The sequence below is a fragment of the Toxotes jaculatrix genome, chromosome 21, assembly GCF_017976425.1.
Source record: "Toxotes jaculatrix isolate fToxJac2 chromosome 21, fToxJac2.pri, whole genome shotgun sequence".
NCBI classification, from domain to species: Eukaryota; Metazoa; Chordata; class Actinopteri; family Toxotidae; genus Toxotes; species Toxotes jaculatrix.
Genome location: NC_054414.1, coordinates 3,416,619 through 3,440,112, shown reverse-complemented (window position 1 = coordinate 3,440,112; position 23,494 = coordinate 3,416,619). Strand labels below are relative to the sequence as shown.

The following is a 23,494-nucleotide window of genomic DNA, read 5'->3' as shown; positions in this document are numbered from 1 at the left end:
ATCTATTAAAAGTCAACGGATTAAATCATTCACACATACTTGGCGAAAACATCTTGACTTTTGTAGATCTAGAGAAGCGGCGATAATTCTGGCTCAGTTTGAATCTTCGCTACACACATCCACACAAATAACCACACACACACACAGCACACACACAGCACACCTCCCATCTGCACCATTACACAGTGGATTTAGCAGCCAATTGTCACATTCAGTGGGCTCAGATATGAAGGCAGATCAGATTCAGCTGGCTTTACCCCCCGAGATGATTCTGTTGATTAGAATAGGTTCTGGGGCTGGAAACACACAACATCTGCTTGCCTCAGCCTCCTGGGTGACAGTGCGCAGAGGGGAACAAACAGTGCCTGGGTGCCCGTCCGTCCCCTTCCTCATCCTATACGGCACCTGTTCTGTGAGGCACCTAGATTGCGCCGCCCGTTCCGCTCGGCTGCGTCATGAACGGCCCTGTGGGAAAGCCAACACGTCATACGGGCCTCGCTCTAGAGACACATTAATCATCAATCATCCCCCTGAACACTCATCTGCTCATTGTCATGGTTTTCTGTTTCTTAAACAGAGGATGACGAGAAGTATGAATTACAAGGAGAAAAATCCAAATCTGTTTAAACTATCTCAGCTATTGAATGGATTACCATAAAATGTGGCACCGACGGGTCATGGTGCCACATTTTATGACCAAATATATACGACAGTTATACACCTGATAACAGTAATCTCCTCAGATCCTTCTCAGATGTGCTTTGACAGACCATTGTAAACCGGCTGATCAACAGAATGTTAGCATTATCATTGTGAGCATGTTAGCATGCTGATGTTAGCAGCTGGAGAGTACAGCCTCACTCTGGACTCTGATGAATCATTATTTTTGATATACAGTGAATAGGGAGTGATTTCAGACATGGTCTCAGTCGTGTTTGAAAAGAAACCCTCTTTGGAAGCATTACAGTTACATGCAGACTCACTCCTTGATTTTTCATAATTCATTTCTTCCATCCAACACCTGCCCACAGAACTTATCACTGCATGCAGCAATACTTCTGAGACAGCGAGATGAAAGAAAAGCGATGCCATTATTTTCTGAGTTTCTCTGACACACCTACTAACAGCTTGCCCACTCAATATCCATTGATTTACCCACAGTGACTGTGCTGTATTTTCCTCCTTGTTGTAGTGTAAATGGGCCAAATCAGCCTCTGGAATGAAACTCTTAGCGTTCCTCTCCCCTCTCTGCCCAGGGCATTCTCTTCTGTACCAGCGAGTGTCTGAAAGCCCCTCCGGACCTGCTGAAAATCTACCTCCACGAGTGCAACCGGGTCTACAGAGACAAGCTGGTGGAGGAGCAGGACTTCCAGGTCTTTGATAAGCTGCAGGCGGACACAGTGAAAAAGTTCTATGAGGTGAGAGTTTTTACAAAGTTCAGCGGAGGAAGAAAAGAACGGGAGGCTGGAGGTTGGCGGGGAGGGAGCGGAGGTGGGGGTGAAATCATTAGGCTGCCTCCTCTGTGTCTGGACATCAGCGGCCAACACGGCGAGGAGAAAGAGGAGAGGAGAAAAAGGAATGTTTTGGGTGGGGTGGGATGGGGGGGCAGGAGAGGGTTGGACAGAATATTAATCAGTACGGTATGGGTGTCTGGCTGTCAGAGTCTGCTCTGTCAGCCCAGCAAATTGGAAAACATTTTAATGGTTTTCTGTCCACTGCTCCCCTCACTACCCTCTCTGGCTCTATTGCATGCACACTAGTCATGTCACAATGAAGAACCTGACAAGTATATGTGTACACACACACACCCCCCCAGAAAGAGAAGAAGAGGGAATAATCCTGCCCACTCTAGAATATATTATTCAGAGCTGGCACCTTCTGTAAACTTATGACAATTTGCCCCTGTGCCACAGAGCAATATGCAGCATGTTTTCTTGCTATTTTTACATGCAAACAAGAAAGTCTTCAGAGACCGTCGTGCTGTAAGAAAGTGCTCTTGATACTATGAAAATGAAGACCGCACCGGAACATAATATAGACGTGAACTTGTACAAAAAAACTCCTCATTCATCACACCTAGTGCAACTTTACGCCAGTGGAAGTTTGCAGAGGGAGCATACATCCCTAAGAGACACACAGAATCTCTCCAGAGAAATATTCGGGGCCCAACAGTTGCCAGGGTGAAAATGAACTAGGTCACCCTCTGCGCAGCTGTGATATTCAGCTGTGTCCCTGTCCAGACTGTTTAAGCTTAACACTAATGTTATGCTGACAGGGGTAGTGTGTGGGTCTGTATGTTTACCACCGCAATAAGTGAGTCTCTGTGTGTGTGTGTGTGTGTGTGTGTGTGTGTGTGTTCATCCATCCCTCCCTCCCTCAGAACATGAACGAGACTCTGGAGCAGACCAGGGAGATGAACCTGTACTGCCACTTCGCCCGTGGGCTGGGGGAGGCCAGGTACATGGCTGCAGAGTCCTGGAGCAGCCTCAATAAAATCCTGCTAGAGGTGCTGGACAGCTACAATGAGGTCAACGCCACGCTAAACCTGGTGCTGTTTGAGGACGCCATGGCTCACATGTGAGTGGAAGTTTTTGGGCCCCAGGGACGGTGTGTGGGGAGAGTGCAGACAGAATAAAGAAAAAGTGTTTTTGTCAGTTTCTTTATTGTCTGTCAAGGAAATCAGCTGGGTTCGCAGGTATTTTAGAATTAGCAGTTCCATTTTACAGACTGTCAAAAACAGAGACAGGAAAATCTGTAAAACATCATGCAATATACATCATGACAGACTAACAAAAAATACGGAGTAGAGATTCAGTCTAAAATGTGTTTGGGCCAGAGTGTTCTTTTTGTGACGGTGAAATAAAAGAAATACATTAAATTTGGGGAGTTTGACCGACTGATGATATAAACTGTTAAAAAGTCTGGTCGTATACTATATTTTTTCCTGACGACAAACCCCTGTCAGCAATGACCCTGTTAACAAGTGTTGTCTGCTCATCCAAAGCCTGGCATTGAGCTCCATTGTTTCCCAAAACAATTAAAAACACATCAGTGAGCCACACAGTTGCACTGGGTGACATGTTGCTTAATTACCATGAACACACACACACACCGTATTTTGTTTTGACTCAGTTCCACACACACACACCGTCTTGTAAATACTCAATAGAGCACTGACTATAAATTAAACCTGCACTGAAAATGGTCCCCAGCAAATACAAAATCTCCTCCTGTTTGAGTAACGTTTGTTTAAAACTACAGCTCACTGTTTCAGGAAATTGCTGAAAATAAAAGTATATATTTTTGAGCTGCTTTTAAAGATTTACGTCTTCAGTAGGAACCAATGGTTTTGGGGCTGAAAGCCACATTCAGGGCAGGGAGGTTGGTAAGTACTGGTCTTACCATGGGATTTATTGATAATAAGAAAAATAGAATGATGCCAGCCTTATTGTCTGACTAGTTTCTTTAGTTAGGGAAGGGAGATTATGTTCAAGTAAAATCCCTGCATAGTGCATCAACATGTGCTTTTTGATATTCTAAAGATAAATCTGACTACAGCAGATAATATTTTCTTTTTTTTTTTAATATTATCCGCAAGTCATAAAATAAAAGCAGCTACCAACTTCCTTTTGAAAAGGTCAGTGCTTTTATCTATTTGATGCTCAACATAGTGTCTTGTAAAGAGTAAGCATGGAGAAGGATGATCTAACAGGCGGATACACTAGCATGTCGGCTCTCATCCTGTAATGGGTAAGATGTCTGATAAATGTACAAAAGGCTTCGCTTTCTGAAGGAAAGCAGTGTGTTGAAAATTGCAGGTGCAAAAAATATTAACTTGTTGCATGAGAAATATTAGGGATATTAAATGGAGCTGGATGGGACGTGTGATTTAAGTTGAAGCCCTGAAAGAAGTTAAGTAACTGAGCTATAGTTGAAGCGTGACCACTGAAATCATACACCCTCTCAGTTTAAGGACTGTAAGAAGTTGAGGTGTCAGTTTGTGCAGCATGTGAGCACTGAAAGTGGTTTAATTCACTTTCGAAGAGAAAAAATTCAAAGCAGTTCAACTGTCTGCTGAAGTGAGAGAGATGAAATCAGCTGAAGTGTCAGTTGGAATGTAAGCACTGAAAGCAGTTGCATCGTCACATAAAGTATAATAGATGAAAGCTGTTGAACTGTAAGCACAAGTGTAAGACATAAAAGTAGCTCAGCTGTCTGTCAGTTTAAGCCATAAACTGAATGAAATGCCAGTTTATATTTAAATACTGAAGGTAGTTGAGTTGTTGAAATCTAAAAGATAAAAGCAGCTGAAGAGCGAGAGATATAAGCTGAAACGTCAGCTGAGTCATAAAGGAAGAAAGCAGTTGAATATCAGTGAGAGGGCAGGAGAAATCTGAGGTGTGTGCACTGTAAACAGTTGAAGTGTCGGTAGTGGCAGCAGTGGAGATGAAGTGTGTTGGTGAATTCCTCGGGGCAACAACTTTAAATGAAGCAACAAAAATGGAAATGAAATGGGTTTATCGGTTTAAAATGAAGAGACAAGAGCAACGTTCATCTTGTTCTAATGAAGGCATAAAGATTCTCAGGAGCACAGTACAACTGAGTCTCATGTTTCTTACATTTCATTGTGGTGCATTTTAATGAAAGACAAACGAGGATGGTGATGATGGGCTGTATGAAAACAGAGAGCGAAAGAGACAGAAACTACCTGTTTGTTTGCTGTTTGTCTCATGAGTCAGATTGTCTTCATCTGGCTCGCCTCCCTCTACCTTTTATCTCACCCTTTCTCTGATTCCTCCCTCACATTTCTCTCCTTCCTCCCTCCCCCGACTGTCTGCACCTCCACACGTAGATGCCGTATAAACCGAATCCTGGAGTCTCCACGGGGCAACGCGCTGCTGGTCGGAGTGGGCGGCAGCGGCAAGCAGAGCCTGACCCGACTGGCTGCCTTCATCTCCAATCTGGAGGTTTTCCAGATCACCTTGAGAAAGGGCTACGGCATCACAGACCTAAAGGTGTGAGGAGACTTACTCAGCATATCACACTGCAAATCATCTATCTGAGCCAGTCAGTTAGTCTCATATTAAAGTCTTAAAAAGTTTGTTACATTAATACAGTTCTGATGGTGTGTTTGATGGAAATACAGACATAATCTCTACAGTAAAGTAAACACAGTACTGGTAATCCACTCTGTATCCTCACAGTGATTCAGGTCTCAGGCATGTATCAGTGCAAAATAACAAATATTTAGGCCTCTCACAGCCTAATCTCATTATGTGTGTCACTCTCCCAACTCTGTGTCTTTCTCTCTCCCTGTCACCCAGAGTGACCTGGCGTCCCTCTACATCAAAGCTGGCGTGAAGAATATTGGCACCGTGTTCCTAATGACTGACGCCCAAGTGGCAGACGAGAAGTTCCTCGTTCTGGTCAACGATCTGTTGGCATCGGGTAACAGCAGGCTTCGCTAATTACCGCGTGTCATGTTTTGCAAGAGAGAAATGCTTTCGCTTCGCCTCAGCAACAAGTCGCTGCGGTGCCATTTCTCTAGCCTTACTCATCAACTGCAACATATCATTGTGAGGAATCACAAGCGAGGCTGAGATAGATTTATGCTCTACATTAAAAGAGCACAGCAAATAGCATGAAACATGAAATATGAATGGAAAATTATTCTCCGTGTGCCAGTGTTGACAGTGCACTAATTTGGCAGTTTGCATAAAATGAATTTAAAAGAATTCAAAGGAAAGTCACTAAGTTCTTTGTGGTTTTCAACAGGATCACAGCATTAAGAACTTGAAACCAAGTAAAATACTTCAATCATCTCTTTTCAAAAACAGTATCAACCTTTCATTTTGGCTAAGAAGCTGTTGAATCACTGTCAGCTCACCCATTCTCCTCTGGAGTCTCTGTGTCACACGAGCATCCATCAAGGCCGCACTCAAACACTGTGCAATGCATGTCAGCGTTTTGAAGTACACTTCAAGGAAGTGTCTAAAAAGTCATTTATTTTGCTTTTATGGTATTCATATTAGTGATACTGATCTTGGTGGCCAGCATCACAAACATCTGAACTTAGATACAGTTATTAGGTGCTGTAAAGAATCAACTTACACATTCCATCATCTGTTCATCTTTGCTCCTGTAAAGCTGTGACTTACAACGCATCTGTGTATTAGCATAAGTCCTCTGCATGAACCACTGCTGCCAGCAGCTCTGCTAACACACTTAGATCTGATACAACAGTACGTGTCAGTTTTGATCCTGACAAGATAAGAAAGTTCGAGAGAGTTCTCACACAAGTTTAGCTCTCTAACAGAAGGTATTAGGACTGCCTCCATCAGTGTGGGTGATCCCCCCCCCCCCCCCCCCCCCCCCCCTCCCCACGGTAATGTGGATCATTTTATTCATTCAAGGGGAGATTCCTGACCTGTTCCCAGACGACGAGGTGGAGAACATCATTGGCAGCGTGAGGCCAGAGGTTCGCGGCTCGGGACTGATGGATACGAGGGAAAACTGCTGGAAGTTCTTCATCGACCGCGTTCGCAGACAGCTCAAGGTGAACCAGTCAGACAAGTACAGGACAAAGTGCTGTGTGTGTGGTTTTTTTTTTTTGTGACTGTGATTTTCTCTTCTAATCATCCCGGAAAAGTTGTTCTCAGTGTCTCTCCTCTGTGGGGGAAAGTTTGCCATTAATCTCTCTCATAGAACTGTGTCTGTATTTGATCTCCATCCGCTCTTAATATAGCAATAGCATGCTGCTTCACACTCTGATTTACTATTCCAAAATAAAACAACCCTCAGACTTGGATAAACATCTGGTTTTATGATGAAGCCTCTCCCCAGACAATTTTCTTTCCTGACATTTTCAGATGAACTTGAATACGATGGGAAGCGGTGGGCGTCATTATAAATCTCCAGCATGAGCAAGAAAAGCCGCCGTTTAGCCGCAGATAATTTCACCAACGTGCAGATGCTTTGTCCCCCTGGGGAGAGACGGATTTGAGGGGGTTGCTTATCCTGTCATTATTACAGTGTGCCCCCACACCCCTCCACCACCATCACCCACATCCTCCACCCCTGCCTGGCTCCAAACCTCCCTGTGTTGGAGAGTGAATAAATGAGGAAGGCAGTCCCATGGGCACAGGCTTGTAAAGAGTGGATGTCTTACTGTTTGGTTCTCCATCTGTCTGTCTGGACGGAAAGAGGCGCTGTCTCTCAAAAATGTTCTATGTGTCCCAGTACATGTAAGGCACCTGTTTGCAAAGTGGAGCTAAAAATGAACAGAATTATTACATTATTAAAATCACAGCTCAGTCCCACTGTCAGGGTCAGGATTTAAAGTCTTTATTTGACTTTAAATGGTCGTGAGATGAGATGATTACTGGCATAGGAAATAATGAAAAAAAAAATCTATTATATTTATTATTATAATTATATTTTCTCAATCCTTCTTTTCTTTTAGGACTGTTAAAATTATTCTAAAGTAAACTAAAGAAACCCAGGGGCCATTATATTCCTCACATCCTCTGGATGCAGCTGCATCCTGTTCTGTTTGGGTCACGGCTTTGCCACAGTTCAAATTAGGGCTGTAACTAACAAATACTTAAATTTGTTGATTAGTCTGGTAATTATGTACTTGATTAATCAATATAAATCTTTCATAAAATGTCAGAAAATAGTGAGAAACGACCAAAACGATTTCCCAAAGCCCCACTTTGCATTTTCAACCGGCTTGTTGTTTTTTTCTCAGAGCACTGATGTAAAACCAGCAAATATTCACTTTTGAGAAGCTGGAACCAGTACATTTTTGACTTGCAGGATTATTAAACTAGTTGCAGATTAATTCAATCAGGTTCTGTTAAAAGACTCGGGGTTTCAGCTGAAACAATTTCAGAAGAATCTTCATCTTTCAGCTGTTTCTTCATCAGAAGCCACTTTTTTCAACATACTGTGGTTTAGAGTTGTTTTACAAACATATTCCAGCACAGTCGTGATAACAGGGACTTTGTGGGCAGCACCTTACTCCTCTCAGTTATTGTGCACTGTATTATCTTTAGTTTGTATCTGTACTTCTTCAGTAGTGTGTATTAGTGGAAGAATAATCGCAGCATTCGCTCTCCTGCTTTACAGACTTCAAAGCAGAACTGACAAAAACAAACAGGAAAATCTAGTCTTGCTTTAGATCCAGAAAGTAAATAACAAATGAAGTGGACATGGCGTTGTATTAATAAGCTAAAACAAAGAAACTAGTAGCCGCTGGTTTGGACAAGCTTAGTGAAATGTGGGCGTGTTGAACTTTATGGTAACTTTAAATTAAATACAGAGTTCATATATGGATGAAAGCAGTGAGGTGAGTCAGCGTGTAAAACAAATATAGCAGGAAATGTAAAATAAGTATGCAGCTATTTTTTTTTTCCTCTGGAGTTGATTATCATTAGTAGTGTCTTTGGGTGTGCCTTCTGCATGTTTGTTTCTTCAGTCTAATGGTGCTGGAGCATCTGGCTGAGCTTCTCAACAAGCCAGCTGTTTGTCTCCAGCAGTGAAAATCACTCTGATGTAGCCCACAGCTCAACACACTTTCAGTTCACATGCTTGCTGCAGGCTTTATTTGCTTAATGATGTAGCTGAAAATAATGAATTCACACTTTTCCATTCCCCGTCTTGACCATGAAGAAGTGCTAATCAGAGCAGGAATTCCTGGCCTTTCTTATCTCAGTCTGACTGTGACTTTAGTTGCACTCGCAGAGAAAAGAAGATGATTGTGATTTAGCTACTGTATCAGACTTCATACTCAGTTCTGTTTGACCGTGGTGTGCTTGTGTTTGCGTGCGAATGTTTTGCAGGTGGCTCTGTGTTTCTCTCCAGTGGGTAGTAAGCTGAGGGTTCGCAGCAGGAAGTTCCCTGCAGTGGTGAACTGCGCAGCGATCGACTGGTTCCACGAGTGGCCGCAGGAGGCACTGGAGTCGGTCAGCTACAGGTTCCTCCAGGAGGTGGAGAATATCGAAGTGAGAACAGCTCATACTTTAATACACACACACACACACACACACACACAGGGATGAAGCACCCACAAAAATGGTGTTCACACTCTGAAAATATAATTTCAAAATGTCAGGCACCGTGACACAATGAATGTGATATTAATTTCAAGAGCAAGACCGGAAGCTCCCAAAATTAAATTCAGAGTCTGAGCCTCAGGAAATATTGCTTTCCAGCTAAATCTGCAGACTCATCTGCTTTTAATGTGAAGTAACCACTTCTGTTACTTATGATTTTCGCAGCCTCAAGTGAAGGAGTCTGTCAGTAAATTCATGGCGTACGTGCACATGAGTGTCAATCAGACCTCCAAGGAGTACCTGGCCAGCGAGCGGCGCTACAACTACACCACGCCCAAGTCTTTCCTGGAGCAGATCAAGCTGTATCGCAGTCTGCTGGGTCAAAAGAGCAAGGACCTCACCACCAAGATGGAGCGGCTGGAGAACGGCCTGCAGAAGCTCAACAGCACCTCTGCTCAGGTACAGTCCATAAGCTTCCACCTAACACCTGACAAGATGTATTTCTCTACTCCCCAGGGTTTATGCTAAATATTCTACTGTTTTAATCTCACTCCAGTAAAATAACAGTATCATGTTTGTTTGTTTTTTTTTTTTAAGGAAAAATTCACAAAGTGAAGTAGTTTCTGGTCAAGTCAGCAAATTTAGTTGGGCCACTCTGAGAGCAGCACATGCAATACATGATGTTCTTTCCTTTGCAGTATCTCAGCCAGCTAAATTGCTTGAACCATTCCTGTTGGAAAGATTAGCGTCTCTGCTTTTTGCCGCATGCGATTATTTGCAGGTTGTAGTGACACAGGAGTCAAATCACCAAAGGACCGAGCAAGAGCGAGAGTATTTACAGATCGGACACAGGTAGATGACATCTGTCTCAAAATTGTCCCCATTACAAGCTGCACTGGTGATCATAGTTATATCATTTAGTAACACTGTCCCCAGAAATATGTGCAGCTTAGTGGATCGCGCTCTGGAGCTCTGGTACTTACTAGAGGAGCATTTGCTGGAATTTGGGTCTGTGGTGGTGGTGGTGATGGTGAGTGCTGTGTTAGCAAGGCCCATTGTCAGAATAGCCATAATTATGAGCATGATAAGAACCAGGTTGAAAAATACCCAAACTTCCCTTTCATTGAGTCATGCATTGGTTCCAGTTCTGTTTGTTGGGATCCTGAATAGAGTTGGCTTCTTGTCATACCAGGTAATGAATGCCATTCACCTGACAGCCCAGGTGTAAATTGGTTGTCATTAGGTTGCTAGAATGAAAAGACATGATGACTAAAAGTGGGGAATCTCTGCAGTAGTAAAGTTTTCACAGCAAGTGTCAGCTGTTCTAAAGATAGACCTCTTGTGTTAAAATGCACAATTTGAATTAAATAGTATATATTGTCTTATTATTGACTTTCAACGACAACAAGAAAATTTACACCTGCTTTGAAATTCACCCCTTGATTTTTTTTTTGTTTAACACCGTGTTTTTTCCTGCTCTAATGCTCAAACTGTCGCTCAGCCTCAGACTGTGCAGGATTGTGCAGAGAGGATAATGACAAAGAACAAACGCTCTCCACACGTCAAACTGACCTTAGCTGCTTTGTACCAGTTGTCACTTTCTTTGCCGTTTAAAATTGTATTAATTACATACAGAGCTTTACCAAGCACCTGTTTTCATAGTGAAGTTTTAACTCTTTTCTGTCCAAAAAGTCATTTTTAACTGTTCCAGGTTAAACCTGAGGGGTGATGTTTTTGTTGCACTGGCGCCTCAGCTTTTGAACAAAGCGATGCACCATTTACTTTTATTTAATTTCCTTATTTTCCCTTGCAACTTTTTATTATTATTGAACAATTGATGAACAATTCTAGTTATAATGGTGGTATAAGCTATTGTAATACTTGTGGTAGTAATAGTAGTAGTAGTAGAGGGAGTGGTAGGCTGTTATATTTGCTCCTGTATCCACAGCTTTTCTATGCTGTACACAGCCGATTACCCAGCTAAGATATACACAGAGCAAAATACCTGGTTGATTTTTTTTTTTTTTTGTCCTTTTTTTTTTAAATTTTGTTATGTGAAATGTTTATCTGCATCATTTCATATTTCCATCTTTAAAATCTGTCACCTGGATCAATTTGTTCAGATGTTTACCATCTCCACACCTTCGCAGATGAGAGCTAAATGAATAATGCAACACCTGGTCTGTATGTGAAGCTAATATTAAATGGGTGCAGGTGAATGTAAAAGCACACACACAGTTTCTCTCTTGGTAGTAATAGAAGTAAAGGTAAAAAAAAAAAAAAAAAAAGATAGTAGCATTTGGTGACACCTAAACTTGGTAAATGTAATCACTTGATTCTAATTTCCAGCCCTAACCAGTAAACTCCTGGCAGCTCTTTGCATTAACCAAAAGGAAAACAGCAGTTTTGCTTTAAAAGGATAATAAGTGGAATAATTGGGAACCCCCCCCATCGCCCCCACCCTTACCCCCAAACGCACACACAGCCAGATGTCTCTTCATTGTACCAACGAAGCTATACTTAGTCACCACGGCGATGGAAACTCTATTTCACTCTTACATGCCGAGCATACCCACTGCTTTGCATAAACAGGCCCACACATAGCCACCCGCACAAAATCACACATTCATAAACATCTCTTACACATATGTGACGTCAATGTACTGAAAGCCACAGTGTCTTTTGTTTGTTTCCCATCGCCCGGTTACCGTAGGAATGAGCCAACGCACACACACACACACACACACACACACACACACACACACACACACAGACACAAATATAGGAGCTGTATGGTAATTGAGGAGCCCTCTAATTAGAGAGCACACACTTTACAGCAACAAGCCACCATTAATGCACCCTGTGTTTGTTAGTGTATCTACACTGATGTCTGCGCTACTATAAGTACTGTTATTTAACATTCTGTGCAAGTGGATCCATGGCTCACCAGGGGCTGCTGTGGTCATAATAAACAAGGACCTGGAGGGTTAAAGCAAAGGATCCCTGTATGTGTCTGTGTGTGTGTGTGTGTGTGTGTGTGTGTGTGTGTGTTGGGGTGGACTGTAGGAGATGCTGTATAAGTGTATGAGTCATCTGCTCCCCAGAGGACACATTAGTTCCATGTGTTTTTTCCTCTTCAGTGTTGTGGAGGTAGTGTCCTACCTTTGGCTGCTTTAGTCTTGAGTAGGGATGTGTGTGTGCAGTGCGTGCGTGTCTGTGTGTGTATTCAGTGCACTGCAGCTCTCGCCTACACCTTTTCTCATAAACCCTTATTACGACACACACACACACACATGCAAACTTTTTGACAGTGTAGTACTAATATTAGCACAAGTATCAATACAAGTAGTAATAATCTTGGTTTTTAGCAGTATTAGTGAGACTATTGATACCAGTAGTGGTATAAACTGTGATCGTAGTAGCAGTAATCGTAATAGTTATACATCAATATACAATAACAGTAATAGTAGTAGCAGTTGTGGTAGTGGGAGGAGTAGTATTGGGACTAGTACTAGTACTAGTAAGACCAGTAATAGTATAGAAGTAGTCACTAGTAGTTACAATCACTACACAGGTAGTGGCACTTAATAGTAGGAGCAGGAAAAGTAAAAGGAATAGTAATAGTAATAGTAATAGTACTAGTGATGCTAGTAGTACAAATCATAATAGTTACATAGAATAATTGACAGGCAATTTAATAGACAGTTGTAGTAGTAGTAGCAGTACTAACAAAATGAAAACTAAACTCACCAGAGTGGTGTTAAATATAATTTCTCCAACCTAAACCAGTAAACTCCTGGCAGCTTTTTGACAGGTACGCCCCCCCACCCCCCAACGCACACACAGCCAGATGTCTCTTTGTTGCCCAAATAAAACTATACTTAGTCACCATGGCGATGGAAACAGTTGAATTCAGATGTGCATTGGGTATAGCTGCCTGCTTTCGTATCAGATCTTGTCTTACCTAAAGAAACAATGATTGTTGTGATTTACATTCAGAGGCACAGAGAACCAGAGTGGGCTGTTTTCTAAAGACTGTCAGGAGCAGAAAGCCGACGTGTTTTCCTGCTTGGATTTCCATCTGCAGCAGATAAACACAGAAGCCGCCCAGATGTATTGAATATCACCCGTGTCTCCCACCAATTAGTTTGTTCCTCCTCAACCACCCCCCCTCCCTCTCTCCCTCCTCCTCCTCCCCCTCCTGTCTTCCCCCCTGCCTATTCATCATGTTGATGGCTCACTTGGTGCTCGTCTAATGTTCGACCGAATCTTTTGTGGAGAATCGTCGCAACCCGAAAGGACTGTCTTCCCCCCGGCCTGATTTCCTGTTTGTTAATTAGCTGAAAGACAAGCATGAAAAACAGTCTGTTTTTATTTCCCCAGTGCAACATTTTGATGGAGTCGGACGGTAATGCAGAGCCCTGTTTGTTGGGGAGTTATGAGGAGTTTGTAACAGCTTTAATTTCTCTTTATGACCGTCCTTGGTCTGTGCATTAGTGTGTGTGTGTGCTTTTTGTGTGTGTGTGTGTGCGTTTGTGTGTGCTGATAGCAGCTCTTTATCCTAAAGCTTTTATTGTTTTCCAGATATGCATGCCATTCAATCTCATTCTGCCCCTTTATCTTCTCGGACAGAGTAAGATTTCTTTTTTTTTTTTTCCCCTAGTAATGGATTAAAGGTCACATGCGTGGTCCATGGCACAATCCTGCGGGGCACAAACTGTTATCGCGGAGGTTTAGACCCTTTGCAAAGCTTATTTGTTCGACTTTCCTGAGCCACAGAATCCTCTTATTGCTTTAAAGAATTGAGAAGATGTTGAGGTTTCAATTCAATTACCATTGAGCTCGATCAGTGATTGTATTACTAATAAGATCCAACAATGATACAAACAACAAAAACAAATGATCAGCCCTTCAAAACCACTCCAGAGATTGAATTAGATGATAGTGATAGATTCATTAGCGCCCATGATATATACCCTGATTGCTACTTATATCATTTAATGAGACAAAAATAGATTATTGTCAGCAGCCCGGCCCCTATGCTCTGTTGATTATTCCCCTCATGTTATTGCATTGTTCTTTTCTTGTCATTTGTGTCCTGCAGTCAATGTGCATCAAAGATTGGTGTATGTGAAGTGGAGCTGTTTCACACTACGTGACTGTAAACAATGTAACAAGGCTTTGCAAATAGTCATCGGACTGTTATCAAGTTTGACTCCTTTTATAGAGTGTGACAATAATATATGAGTATTTGGAAACTGCAGTACAGCACCTAAGGGGATCAATACTGGGGATCAAACTGCCAACCCACAGATCAAAAGTCAACCTGCTCTACCACCTGAGCCATGCCCCCGCTTTACACACTTTATTGTGTTTTAATTGTAGATGTGATTTTAAATAGATAAAATTGCCATTTTGCTCGTCAGTCTCTTCCAAATAATCCATAATGATAAAGTGAAAACATCTTGTTAGAAACTTCTGCAAATTTACTAAAAATCAAGAACTGAAATCTCTTTTGTTCTGGTCTAGTGAATATGTTCTACAGTTCATTCATCCAGATCTGAAGGCTTGTCCGTAGTATCAGCTGCTCACATCCTCTTGACCTCCTGGCCTCCACGTCTCGTTCCCTCATAGGTGGATGACCTCAAGGCCAAGCTGGCTGCTCAGGAAGTGGAGCTCAAGCAGAAGAACGAGGACGCCGACAAGCTGATTCAGGCAAGAACACGTGCTCCTTTTTAGAAACGCTGCAGAAAATATCATTGTTAAAGTAATGGTGTTTTCTCACCTATAATGCCTCTGGTGTTATCTAGAGTTTGGTTTTATTTGCCCAGGTTTTGCGATATCTGTCTCTGAGATTTCTGCTGTGACCCCAATAACAATGGAGGGGAATGGAATTTGGTCCTCAAAGAAATGAAATATGACATTTAAAAAAAAAAAAAAATTCAGCACCAGCTTGTCCTTCTAGAAACAGTGTGTCTGTCACTCTGGATAATCCACGGATAGATTTCTGCTGTTGGATATAGAAACTGCTCAGTGCAATGTGAGACATTCAGAGAGAGATGGACTTAAGCCTCTGATCTGTTTCAGCTCCTGTTGTAGATCGATCTCGGATAGGTCGGAGGGGTAAACATCAGAACGCCGTCCCATGTTTTTCTGGGTATTTTCTGCAGCTCGGGGGTTTGTCAGAATTCGAATTTGCCTGGTGCTGATTTTGTAGTCGCATATTAAATCACTTGTAATTCCCCTTTTGTCTCTTCTTTGGTTTAAAACACTGTATGACTTGCTTGTATGGCTACTTTTTGCAGCGTATACGTGCTGTGAAATCTAAGCCACTGACTGAACTTGCACCATTAACCCCGGCACTAAATCGCGTGAGCTTGTCCGCAGGTGGTTGGGATAGAAACCGAAAAGGTGTCCAAGGAGAAGGCAGTAGCTGATGAGGAAGAGCAAAAGGTGGCGGCCATCGCTGTGGTGGTCAGCGGCAAACAGAGAGACTGCGAGGAGGACTTGGCCAAGGCTGAACCAGCTCTCATAGCTGCTCAGGATGCCCTTAACACTCTTAATAAGGTCAGTTACCCTCTCCCATCCCTCGCTGTGTTTTATTGATTTGCTCAATCATACTTTTCTCTCTTAGTTTGCTTCTCTTTTTAAGAGGGGTTGTGTTCTTTTCTTCTTCTTTTTTTTTCTTCGTTTGATTTCATTTTCCCAGCTTCAGTGGAATAAGTTATGTCCACACAGGCCTTGAACTGTATAAAAGATTATTGAATCACAGGATTTAGCTGGGTCTTTGCTAAAATAATGTCTTCTCCATGTTCTGCGGGCATTTCGCTTCATCTTCACATCCCGTGTAGGTTTATGAGCAGCCTAGGGGATTTTCAAAAACACCCTCTGTGTTTAAAAGGTGCTCTCTGCTCAAACAAGCAGAACAGACAGTTCAATCACTGCTCAGAGCTCTCTAAAGATGCCCTAATTAGTATTCTCTGTTGTCTTCTCAAAGTCAGCACAGGTTCTTCTTCCTTTATTCTAATCCTTTCCTTTTTCTCTTTTTCTCCCCCCTCCCAGCAGACCACAGGGATATTCAGTTGTTCAAACTCAATTAAATGATAGCTCTTTCATTTTTCCTCCATTATTCCCTCTATCTTCCCTACATCAGAACAACTTGACGGAGCTGAAGTCGTTCGGCTCTCCGGTGACGGCGGTGACGAACGTCACGGCGGCAGTCATGGTCCTGATGGCGCCCGGTGGCAAAGTCCCAAAGGACCGCAGCTGGAAGGCTGCAAAGGTGATGATGGCCAAAGTGGACGCGTTCCTGGACTCTCTGATAAACTTCAACAAAGAGAACATCCCAGAGGCTTGCCTTAAAGCTATTCAGCCATACCTGCAGGTGAGCGTTTCAATTAGCCCCTTACTCATTGAAGTCAACGCTAACGGCGCGCGGTGTGCAATGTCTGCCGCTCGGCAAGTTCGGCTAATAAGTCATAAATTTAGCAGGACTGTGATTACAATGACATTGCCACATTATGGCTGCCAAGTGTCCAAATGACAGCCGGAGAAAATCAACCAATTAATTAAGCGTTACAAATTTAACAGCCACCCTGATTATGAAGTTCAATGGAGCGGATACTAGGTATGTCAGTGCAGCAGATAAAGCCAAAATCCAGTCTAAATTCAGTGTGTAAACCACCCAACATTCAGTTTCCAGGGACTGTGGATCTAACATGATTTCACATGTCTTATAAAGACAGTTAATATTTAATAGTGGTCGTCAAAAACCAATGTTAAATGATGTTTATGAAGAAAACACCACAATGTTTCCAACCCATTATGTCTTAGTGACTTTTATACGTTTCACTTTGAGGTTTTGAGGCAAGTCACCAAATCTGTGCAACAGGCAGTTGAAATACCTTCATTTGTCCAAAATCATTGTCACAGACTGCATATGACCTAAAATAATGCAGATACGGCCATTGAACAGTCTTAAAATTAGACTACGGTGCCTTTAAAAGAAGGAATAACACAACCTTTCTTTTTGCTACAGCCTCAGTTGGTGGTATGAGCAGTAACGTATGCTGGCTGACCCGGGGTGATGTTAGAAAAAAAAAAAAGAGAGATGCTGCCGCCTAAGTGATGTTACTGTGTCAGTTCACTGTCTTCTCGACTTGTGTCACTGTTGCTGCAGGTTTCAGCTTTTAACAGCATCCAGTCATCTGTAGCCACACCAGCTCATGTTCAGCAAGTTCTCGAAGACGCTTCACCTCTCATCTAAAAAGTGAGAGGTGAAAGCAAGTTCAATTGCAGAGTTGTAGTGTAGCACAGAGAAATACCATGAGCTGGACGACTGAGTGTCTTCACACACAGAAAGTTAGCCAGATAGGATAGCTTAAAGGGAGTGTGCAAATACAGTTGTTATAGATACAAACAGCCTCCTTTAACATTTCTACGGCTCATGAACTGGTCTAAGAAATAAATCTAGAATTTACTACATCTGAAAATATTATTAACTAACACAGCCTACGAGCCCGAGGCTAGTTTAGCCACTGTTACTTTTTTCTTTTATTCTCCATCTTGATTGCATTTAGTCATTACTGCCTCATTTATGTAGTGTAACAAACTACATTACTAAAACTAATGTTTTTTTTTCATTATAGAAAAAAAGTAGGAAAAAGTAGATACATTTCTAACCAGGGTTGCCAGGTCTGTGTGATAAAACCAGCCCAATACCAGAACTCAAAATATGCCTCTGCCAGACCATATACTGTACCATATACTGTACACACTGCTTTAAATCCAGCAGCGTTGCTTTCATTGTCAGATGTACTGTAATATCTACTGTTCAACAGCATGAATGTTTAGCGTTCCAGCAATAAAAGCAGTTCTTTTATCTAGGTCCTTAAGTGACCTTATATAATTAGATACAGTGTGTTTTCATAAATAATATATAGAAATGTGGTGTGGACCAGTGGTTCTCAACATTTTTGTTGTCTCAGGAGAGCATTAGAACACATTGTCACTGTGTGTGGGTGTGTGTGGGTGTGGGTGTGTGTGGGTGTGTGTGTGTGTGTGTGTGTATGTACATAGTTTGGTAGGATTTGGGTATAAATAAATCATTTCATGTACTGTAAACACTTTTAAAGTTGCCCAGTTATGCAGGAAAACCACAGACCTGGCAACCCTGCCTGTAACAGTCCAACCAGCTAGCTTTAAATTAATGTAACTCTCGGTTTGTCTTGGTTTAGCTAGCTGTCTGTCTTTCTATGTCAGAGAGTGCAGGTGCAGATTCTGGTCTTAACTCCATATGTGTAAACATGTAGTTACTGCATTTATTTTTCACTTGTGCATTTTTTCCACCTGTGTGTGTTTGGATTTCATCGGTTCATCGGTCGTCTCCAGGATCCAGAGTTCCAGCCAGATCTGGTGGCCTCCAAGTCGTACGCAGCGGCAGGTCTGTGCTCCTGGGTTTTAAACATTGTCAAGTTCTATGAAGTTTACTGCGAGGTGGAGCCCAAGCGCCAGGCCCTGAGCAAGGCCAACGCAGAGCTGGCTGCTGCGCAGGAGAAGCTCACCACCATCAAGAACAAGATCAATGTAAGCTGCTGCATCCGACTGAGAATACAGGAAATGAAAAGTTGATTTGCTGTATGCCAAGTATTTATTTCAAAAGAAGACAGTTTCAATATCTAAAATCCAGACGATATATTCTTTGAAATTATATTACACTTTTATTAAAGTGGAGACTTACTGTTCTTGCTTCTCAGTCATTTCTGTGACACAAACACTAAAGAGTGTCATAACACTTGAGCTTGTGAACTGACTTTTGTACAAAACAGAGTGTGGCTTGAAAAATGACTCGTGAAAGCCAGCAATATCAGCACGCAGCCATAAAAGATTCCAGAGACATCAGTATGGATCAACGACTCTATCAAACCCTGAAGATATGCAGTATAATAAGAAGATGATGCTACAGGAATAAAATAAAATAAACACTATAGCAACAACCAGAGGCTATTAACTGAAACCAAAATTCAGGATATGAATACTTTTATCAAGGCTTGAGTGACAGTTGACACATGAGCTCTGCCAGTAATGATATACCACCAGCATTTCATCAATACAAAGCTGGTGTAAGTGCTATTAAAGGCTTTTACTGTTCATTAATCTAAAACCAAATCCATCAGCCTAAAAACCTATTGATAAAAGCAGCTGTAAATAATTGTTTCTCAGTGGCATTTGACATTCAGCACATCAGAGCGTCAGAGAGCCCCAGCAGAGCACGGTGCTTGGGACTCCGCTGCGGCGGAGCCTCTGCTGCTCACATCAAACCCTGCAGAGTGCAGAGTGACGAATGTTAATAACATCCAGCTTGACTCCTCGCTGTCATTTTTCAGCCCTCAGTCAGATCGGCTGAGTGGAGATAGGGTTCAGAGCCAAGGGGGAATTAGCAATCCTCAAACTAATCTAGTGAACCTGTGTGCCTCTCCACCGATTAATCCTGTTTGTCCTTGTGCTAATTGCTTCCATATGCCAAATAAATCCATAGCGGAGGGAATGATTTAGTTTCACCCAACTTTTCACACACTCTCGAGTTTCTTTCATAGGCAGACTTTAGTCATCTTTGTTTTCAGGCTTTGAGGATTCTTTATGACCATGCTGTATTTTAACAAGTGCCAATTTTTCTCTATTTCTGTGTGTGTGTGTGTGTGTGTGTGTCTTGGTGTTTGTGGCCTCTCAGAACCTTAATGAGAACCTGGCCAAGCTGACAGCCAAGTTTGAGAAAGCCACAGCAGACAAGCTCAAGTGCCAACAGGAAGCGGAATCGACCGCGCGCACCATCTCCTTGGCCAACCGTCTGGTGAGGAGGGCAGCACTGGAGTCACGCAGAGCATCAGCTCCTTAATAACATACATGCACACAAACACAAACACACTTCCTTTCCAATCTGTGCCACGTGCTCCTTCTCTCACATAGATGCAGATGTATCTGTATCAATCCAGCTACATGATTAAAATATTATACTAAGCATGTAGTTTTTTGGATTGATAAATGATGTACATGTATAGATATTTTTGCATAATATAAACCTGTATTTATACACATATAGAGTATATATAAACATACGCAGCTAGTTTTATCTCAGCCTGTTAGTTTTGCTCTCCTCCTTAGGTACATAATACACGTGTTTACACACATACTCACATATATAAGCAAATCCCACCATTATCTGCCAGTGTGTAAATCTTCTGCTGACGGCGGCAAAACAGAAAGATGAGTGTTGACACTGTTTGTATGATAATCTGAATTATTCAGAGGAGGCTTCCAAAAGGCCCCGACAAGAGCATCAACACAACGAGAGGCTGTGCTCGTCTGCTCAATCACAAATATCAGTGCGAACGCTGTGAACTTGCTAAAGTGCACGGCGTTTCCACCATCTGGGCTGAGAAGTTACAGTCTGTATCAAAGTGCGGGGCCTCTCAAGTTTAGAAGAGATAAGATATTAAGGTGAACTTTATTGATCCCTGAAGGGAAATTGGATCATTGCTGCAGTAAAGTGTAGAGGTGTTGGTACACGAGCAGAGAGGTGATAAAGGATATGAAAACCTAATAAAAAAAGGACTTGAAGGTAGCAAGGCATTGTTGTTCTGGAGATTTTCCTGATGTTCATGAGCGTGTGCGTCGATGACTGCAGACGTAGATTAATTTAGATTTGATTTTAGAGAATATGCCATGGGGGAATATGGTTGTAGCAAAGTAAAAAAGAATAAATAAATAAATAAATCTCTTTGCTCTCTGTCTGTCCCTGTGTTTCAGGTGGGAGGTCTGGCATCGGAAAATGTTCGCTGGGCAGAGGCCGTAGAAAACTTCAAGAAACAGGAGAGGACTCTGTGTGGGGATGTCCTCCTCATCACTGCCTTCATCTCCTACCTGGGATACTTCACCAAACGCTACAGGTTCCAGCTTATGGACAGCACCTGGAGGCCTTATCTCAGTCAGCTGAAGGTGGGTGGCCTGGTGATGTATCCTGGTACGTAAAAGGGCGATGACTGATGTACACAAAAATGAACTACAGCAGCTATGGAGATACCATGTGGAGACCTTAGTCAGCTGTGGCTGCTTGTGTTTTTTCTGTGCAGTGACAGTTAAGCATGAAGACAACATTAAAGGAAACAGCTTTTATTTTCCTAGTTATTATTTCTGTAGGTTATGATAAAGAGGTAAACCTTTTAACTAAACATTCCCTGTGAAACATCCAGCAGAGCTAACACACGGAGGCTGCGAGAGCTGTGATGCTCACCATTGGCTGCTTCTGTTTTCTCACCTGTAAGGTTCCCATCCCAGTGACCCCTGACCTGGACCCTTTGACAATGCTGACAGACGATGCCGACATTGCAGCGTGGCAAAACGAGGGGCTGCCTGCTGACAGGATGTCCACTGAGAACGCAACTATTCTCACTTCCTGCCAGCGCTGGCCCCTCATGGTGGACCCCCAGCTGCAGGGCATCAAGTGGATCAAAAACAAATATGGCGAGGACCTGCGTGTCATCCGCATCGGACAGAGAGGGTAAGAGGCTTTACGGAGAATTGTGCACGCGGTCACTCTTTGGACAAGATTTTTGATTGTGGGAGTTCCTGCTGATTTGCCCTGACAGGTACCTGGATGCCATAGAAAGAGCACTGGCAGCAGGTGACGTGGTTCTGATCGAGAACTTGGAGGAAACACTGGATCCTGTTCTTGGACCTCTGCTGGGCAGGGAAACCATTAAGAAGGGCAGGTAAGAAAGATTTTGAAAGTTTGTGTTGTGTTGTGTTGTTTTATTTCTGGCTGAAATGTGTCAGTAGCATAGCATATTGTAACTGGGGGAAAGAAGAATATAGTGGGATCAGTGGTTTAGTGCTTTCCTACAGTTAAAGTTTAAAATTAGCATTAGAATTAGCCTACTTTTTATTTCATTAACTTGAAATATAGAAAAAAAAAAGGTTAAACTGTAATCGTGGCATGTGCAAAAGTTTGGGTACCCTTCTACTTATAAAGCACTCAGAGCTTCATTAACTCGTTAGGCCTTAATTGACTGGTTAGGGCTTGTACAGCAGGTCAGGAGTGGTCATTAGGAATTGTCAGCAGATGACATTTGCAGAGCTGATAAATTCTCCGACTCTTCAGACCTTGTGTTAACACTCAACAACCATGAGCTCCTCTAAGTGACTGAGCTGGTATCTGGAAATGAAGCTAATTGAGGCTAAATCCGCTTCCACTGTCTAAAATGTCAATAAGAAATGATAGTTAAGGGGAAACTGCCAAAGTCAAGACAAGATCTGGAAGAACATGAAAACTGTGGAAGTCTGCTGGACTGAAAGGGGGAAAAAAAAGGAGCCGCAGGAAGGTTTAGCTGACACAGGAGTGGCACTGCACAGTTCACTGTGCAATATTGTTATATTGATCGACAAAAGAGGTCTACATTGAACAATCCTCAGAAACAGGGGTGCACGAGCTTTAGCATACAACTCTACAGTAAATCTTCAACCTTATGGATTCAAATGAATTCAGATTTTTATAAAAACAGAAAGGATAAGGCACCGTCCTGCTGGAGCAAATGTGTAGTGATCTGCTACAGGAAATGGTCCCCTACAAATGTTCTTCTTCTTCCTGTTTGAGTTGAACCATGGTGTCTAGCTGTTTTAGGAAATTACTAAGCTGTTTTTAAAAAATATATAGCTATGTATTTTTTAGCATTTTTAAAGATTTATACCAACGGGCTGAGAGCCACAGACAGAGTAATTAATGGGATTTGTTGACAATAATAAAAGTATAGAATAACACCAGTCTAATACTGCTGATTTTAACAAGTGTATTAGTTATAAGAAAGAGGATTATTTAGTCAGAACATAGTAAAACTTATCAGGGTTTTTGAAAGAGGAGACAGATAATTGTAGCATTGCTGTTAATGACTGGTGTCTGCTTCTAGCATCAGAAGCTTAACTTCCATTTAGCAGCTCTCAATGATCAAAAATTTCCGTTCCTCGCTTACCCACACAGGTACATAAAGATCGGAGACAAGGAGTGCGAGTACAACCCCAGTTTCCGCCTCATCCTGCACACCAAACTCGCCAGCCCTCATTACCAGCCCGAGCTGCAGGCCCAGTGCACCTTGATAAATTTCACGGTGACCAGAGACGGTCTGGAGGACCAGCTGCTAGCCGCGGTGGTCAGCATGGAGAGACCTGACCTGGAACAGCTGAAGGTGAGGAAGTCAGAATGTCAGCGGAGGCAGAGAGATAATGCTACCTGATGCAGCTATTTAACAACAACCATAAGTCTCTTTTCATCTGATACGCTGCAGGAATGTGAAGGCGCACCTGAGCAGACATGAAAGCCGTATCTGTCACACTCTTCAGGTGCTATCAGAGAACAAACAACCGCTCCACGCTGGACTCTTTTGAGTTTG

General features: G+C 42.4%; 1 protein-coding gene across 1 annotated transcript in view; it reads left to right on the top strand.

Moving 5' to 3' along the window:
* dnah9 (dynein, axonemal, heavy chain 9) overlaps positions 1-23,494 on the top strand; it is a 114,969-nt gene that overhangs the window by 56,370 nt on the left and 35,105 nt on the right. The window contains exons 48-63 of the mRNA XM_041029408.1: positions 1,257-1,424; positions 2,381-2,577; positions 4,853-5,017; positions 5,327-5,448; positions 6,414-6,556; positions 8,844-9,005; positions 9,282-9,515; positions 14,691-14,771; positions 15,444-15,623; positions 16,210-16,440; positions 18,447-18,641; positions 19,786-19,905; positions 20,862-21,050; positions 21,377-21,612; positions 21,701-21,823; positions 23,086-23,290. Coding sequence (XP_040885342.1) covers positions 1,257-1,424; positions 2,381-2,577; positions 4,853-5,017; positions 5,327-5,448; positions 6,414-6,556; positions 8,844-9,005; positions 9,282-9,515; positions 14,691-14,771; positions 15,444-15,623; positions 16,210-16,440; positions 18,447-18,641; positions 19,786-19,905; positions 20,862-21,050; positions 21,377-21,612; positions 21,701-21,823; positions 23,086-23,290 — 2,751 coding nt within the window. The remainder of the gene's footprint in view (positions 1-1,256; positions 1,425-2,380; positions 2,578-4,852; positions 5,018-5,326; positions 5,449-6,413; positions 6,557-8,843; positions 9,006-9,281; positions 9,516-14,690; positions 14,772-15,443; positions 15,624-16,209; positions 16,441-18,446; positions 18,642-19,785; positions 19,906-20,861; positions 21,051-21,376; positions 21,613-21,700; positions 21,824-23,085; positions 23,291-23,494) is intronic.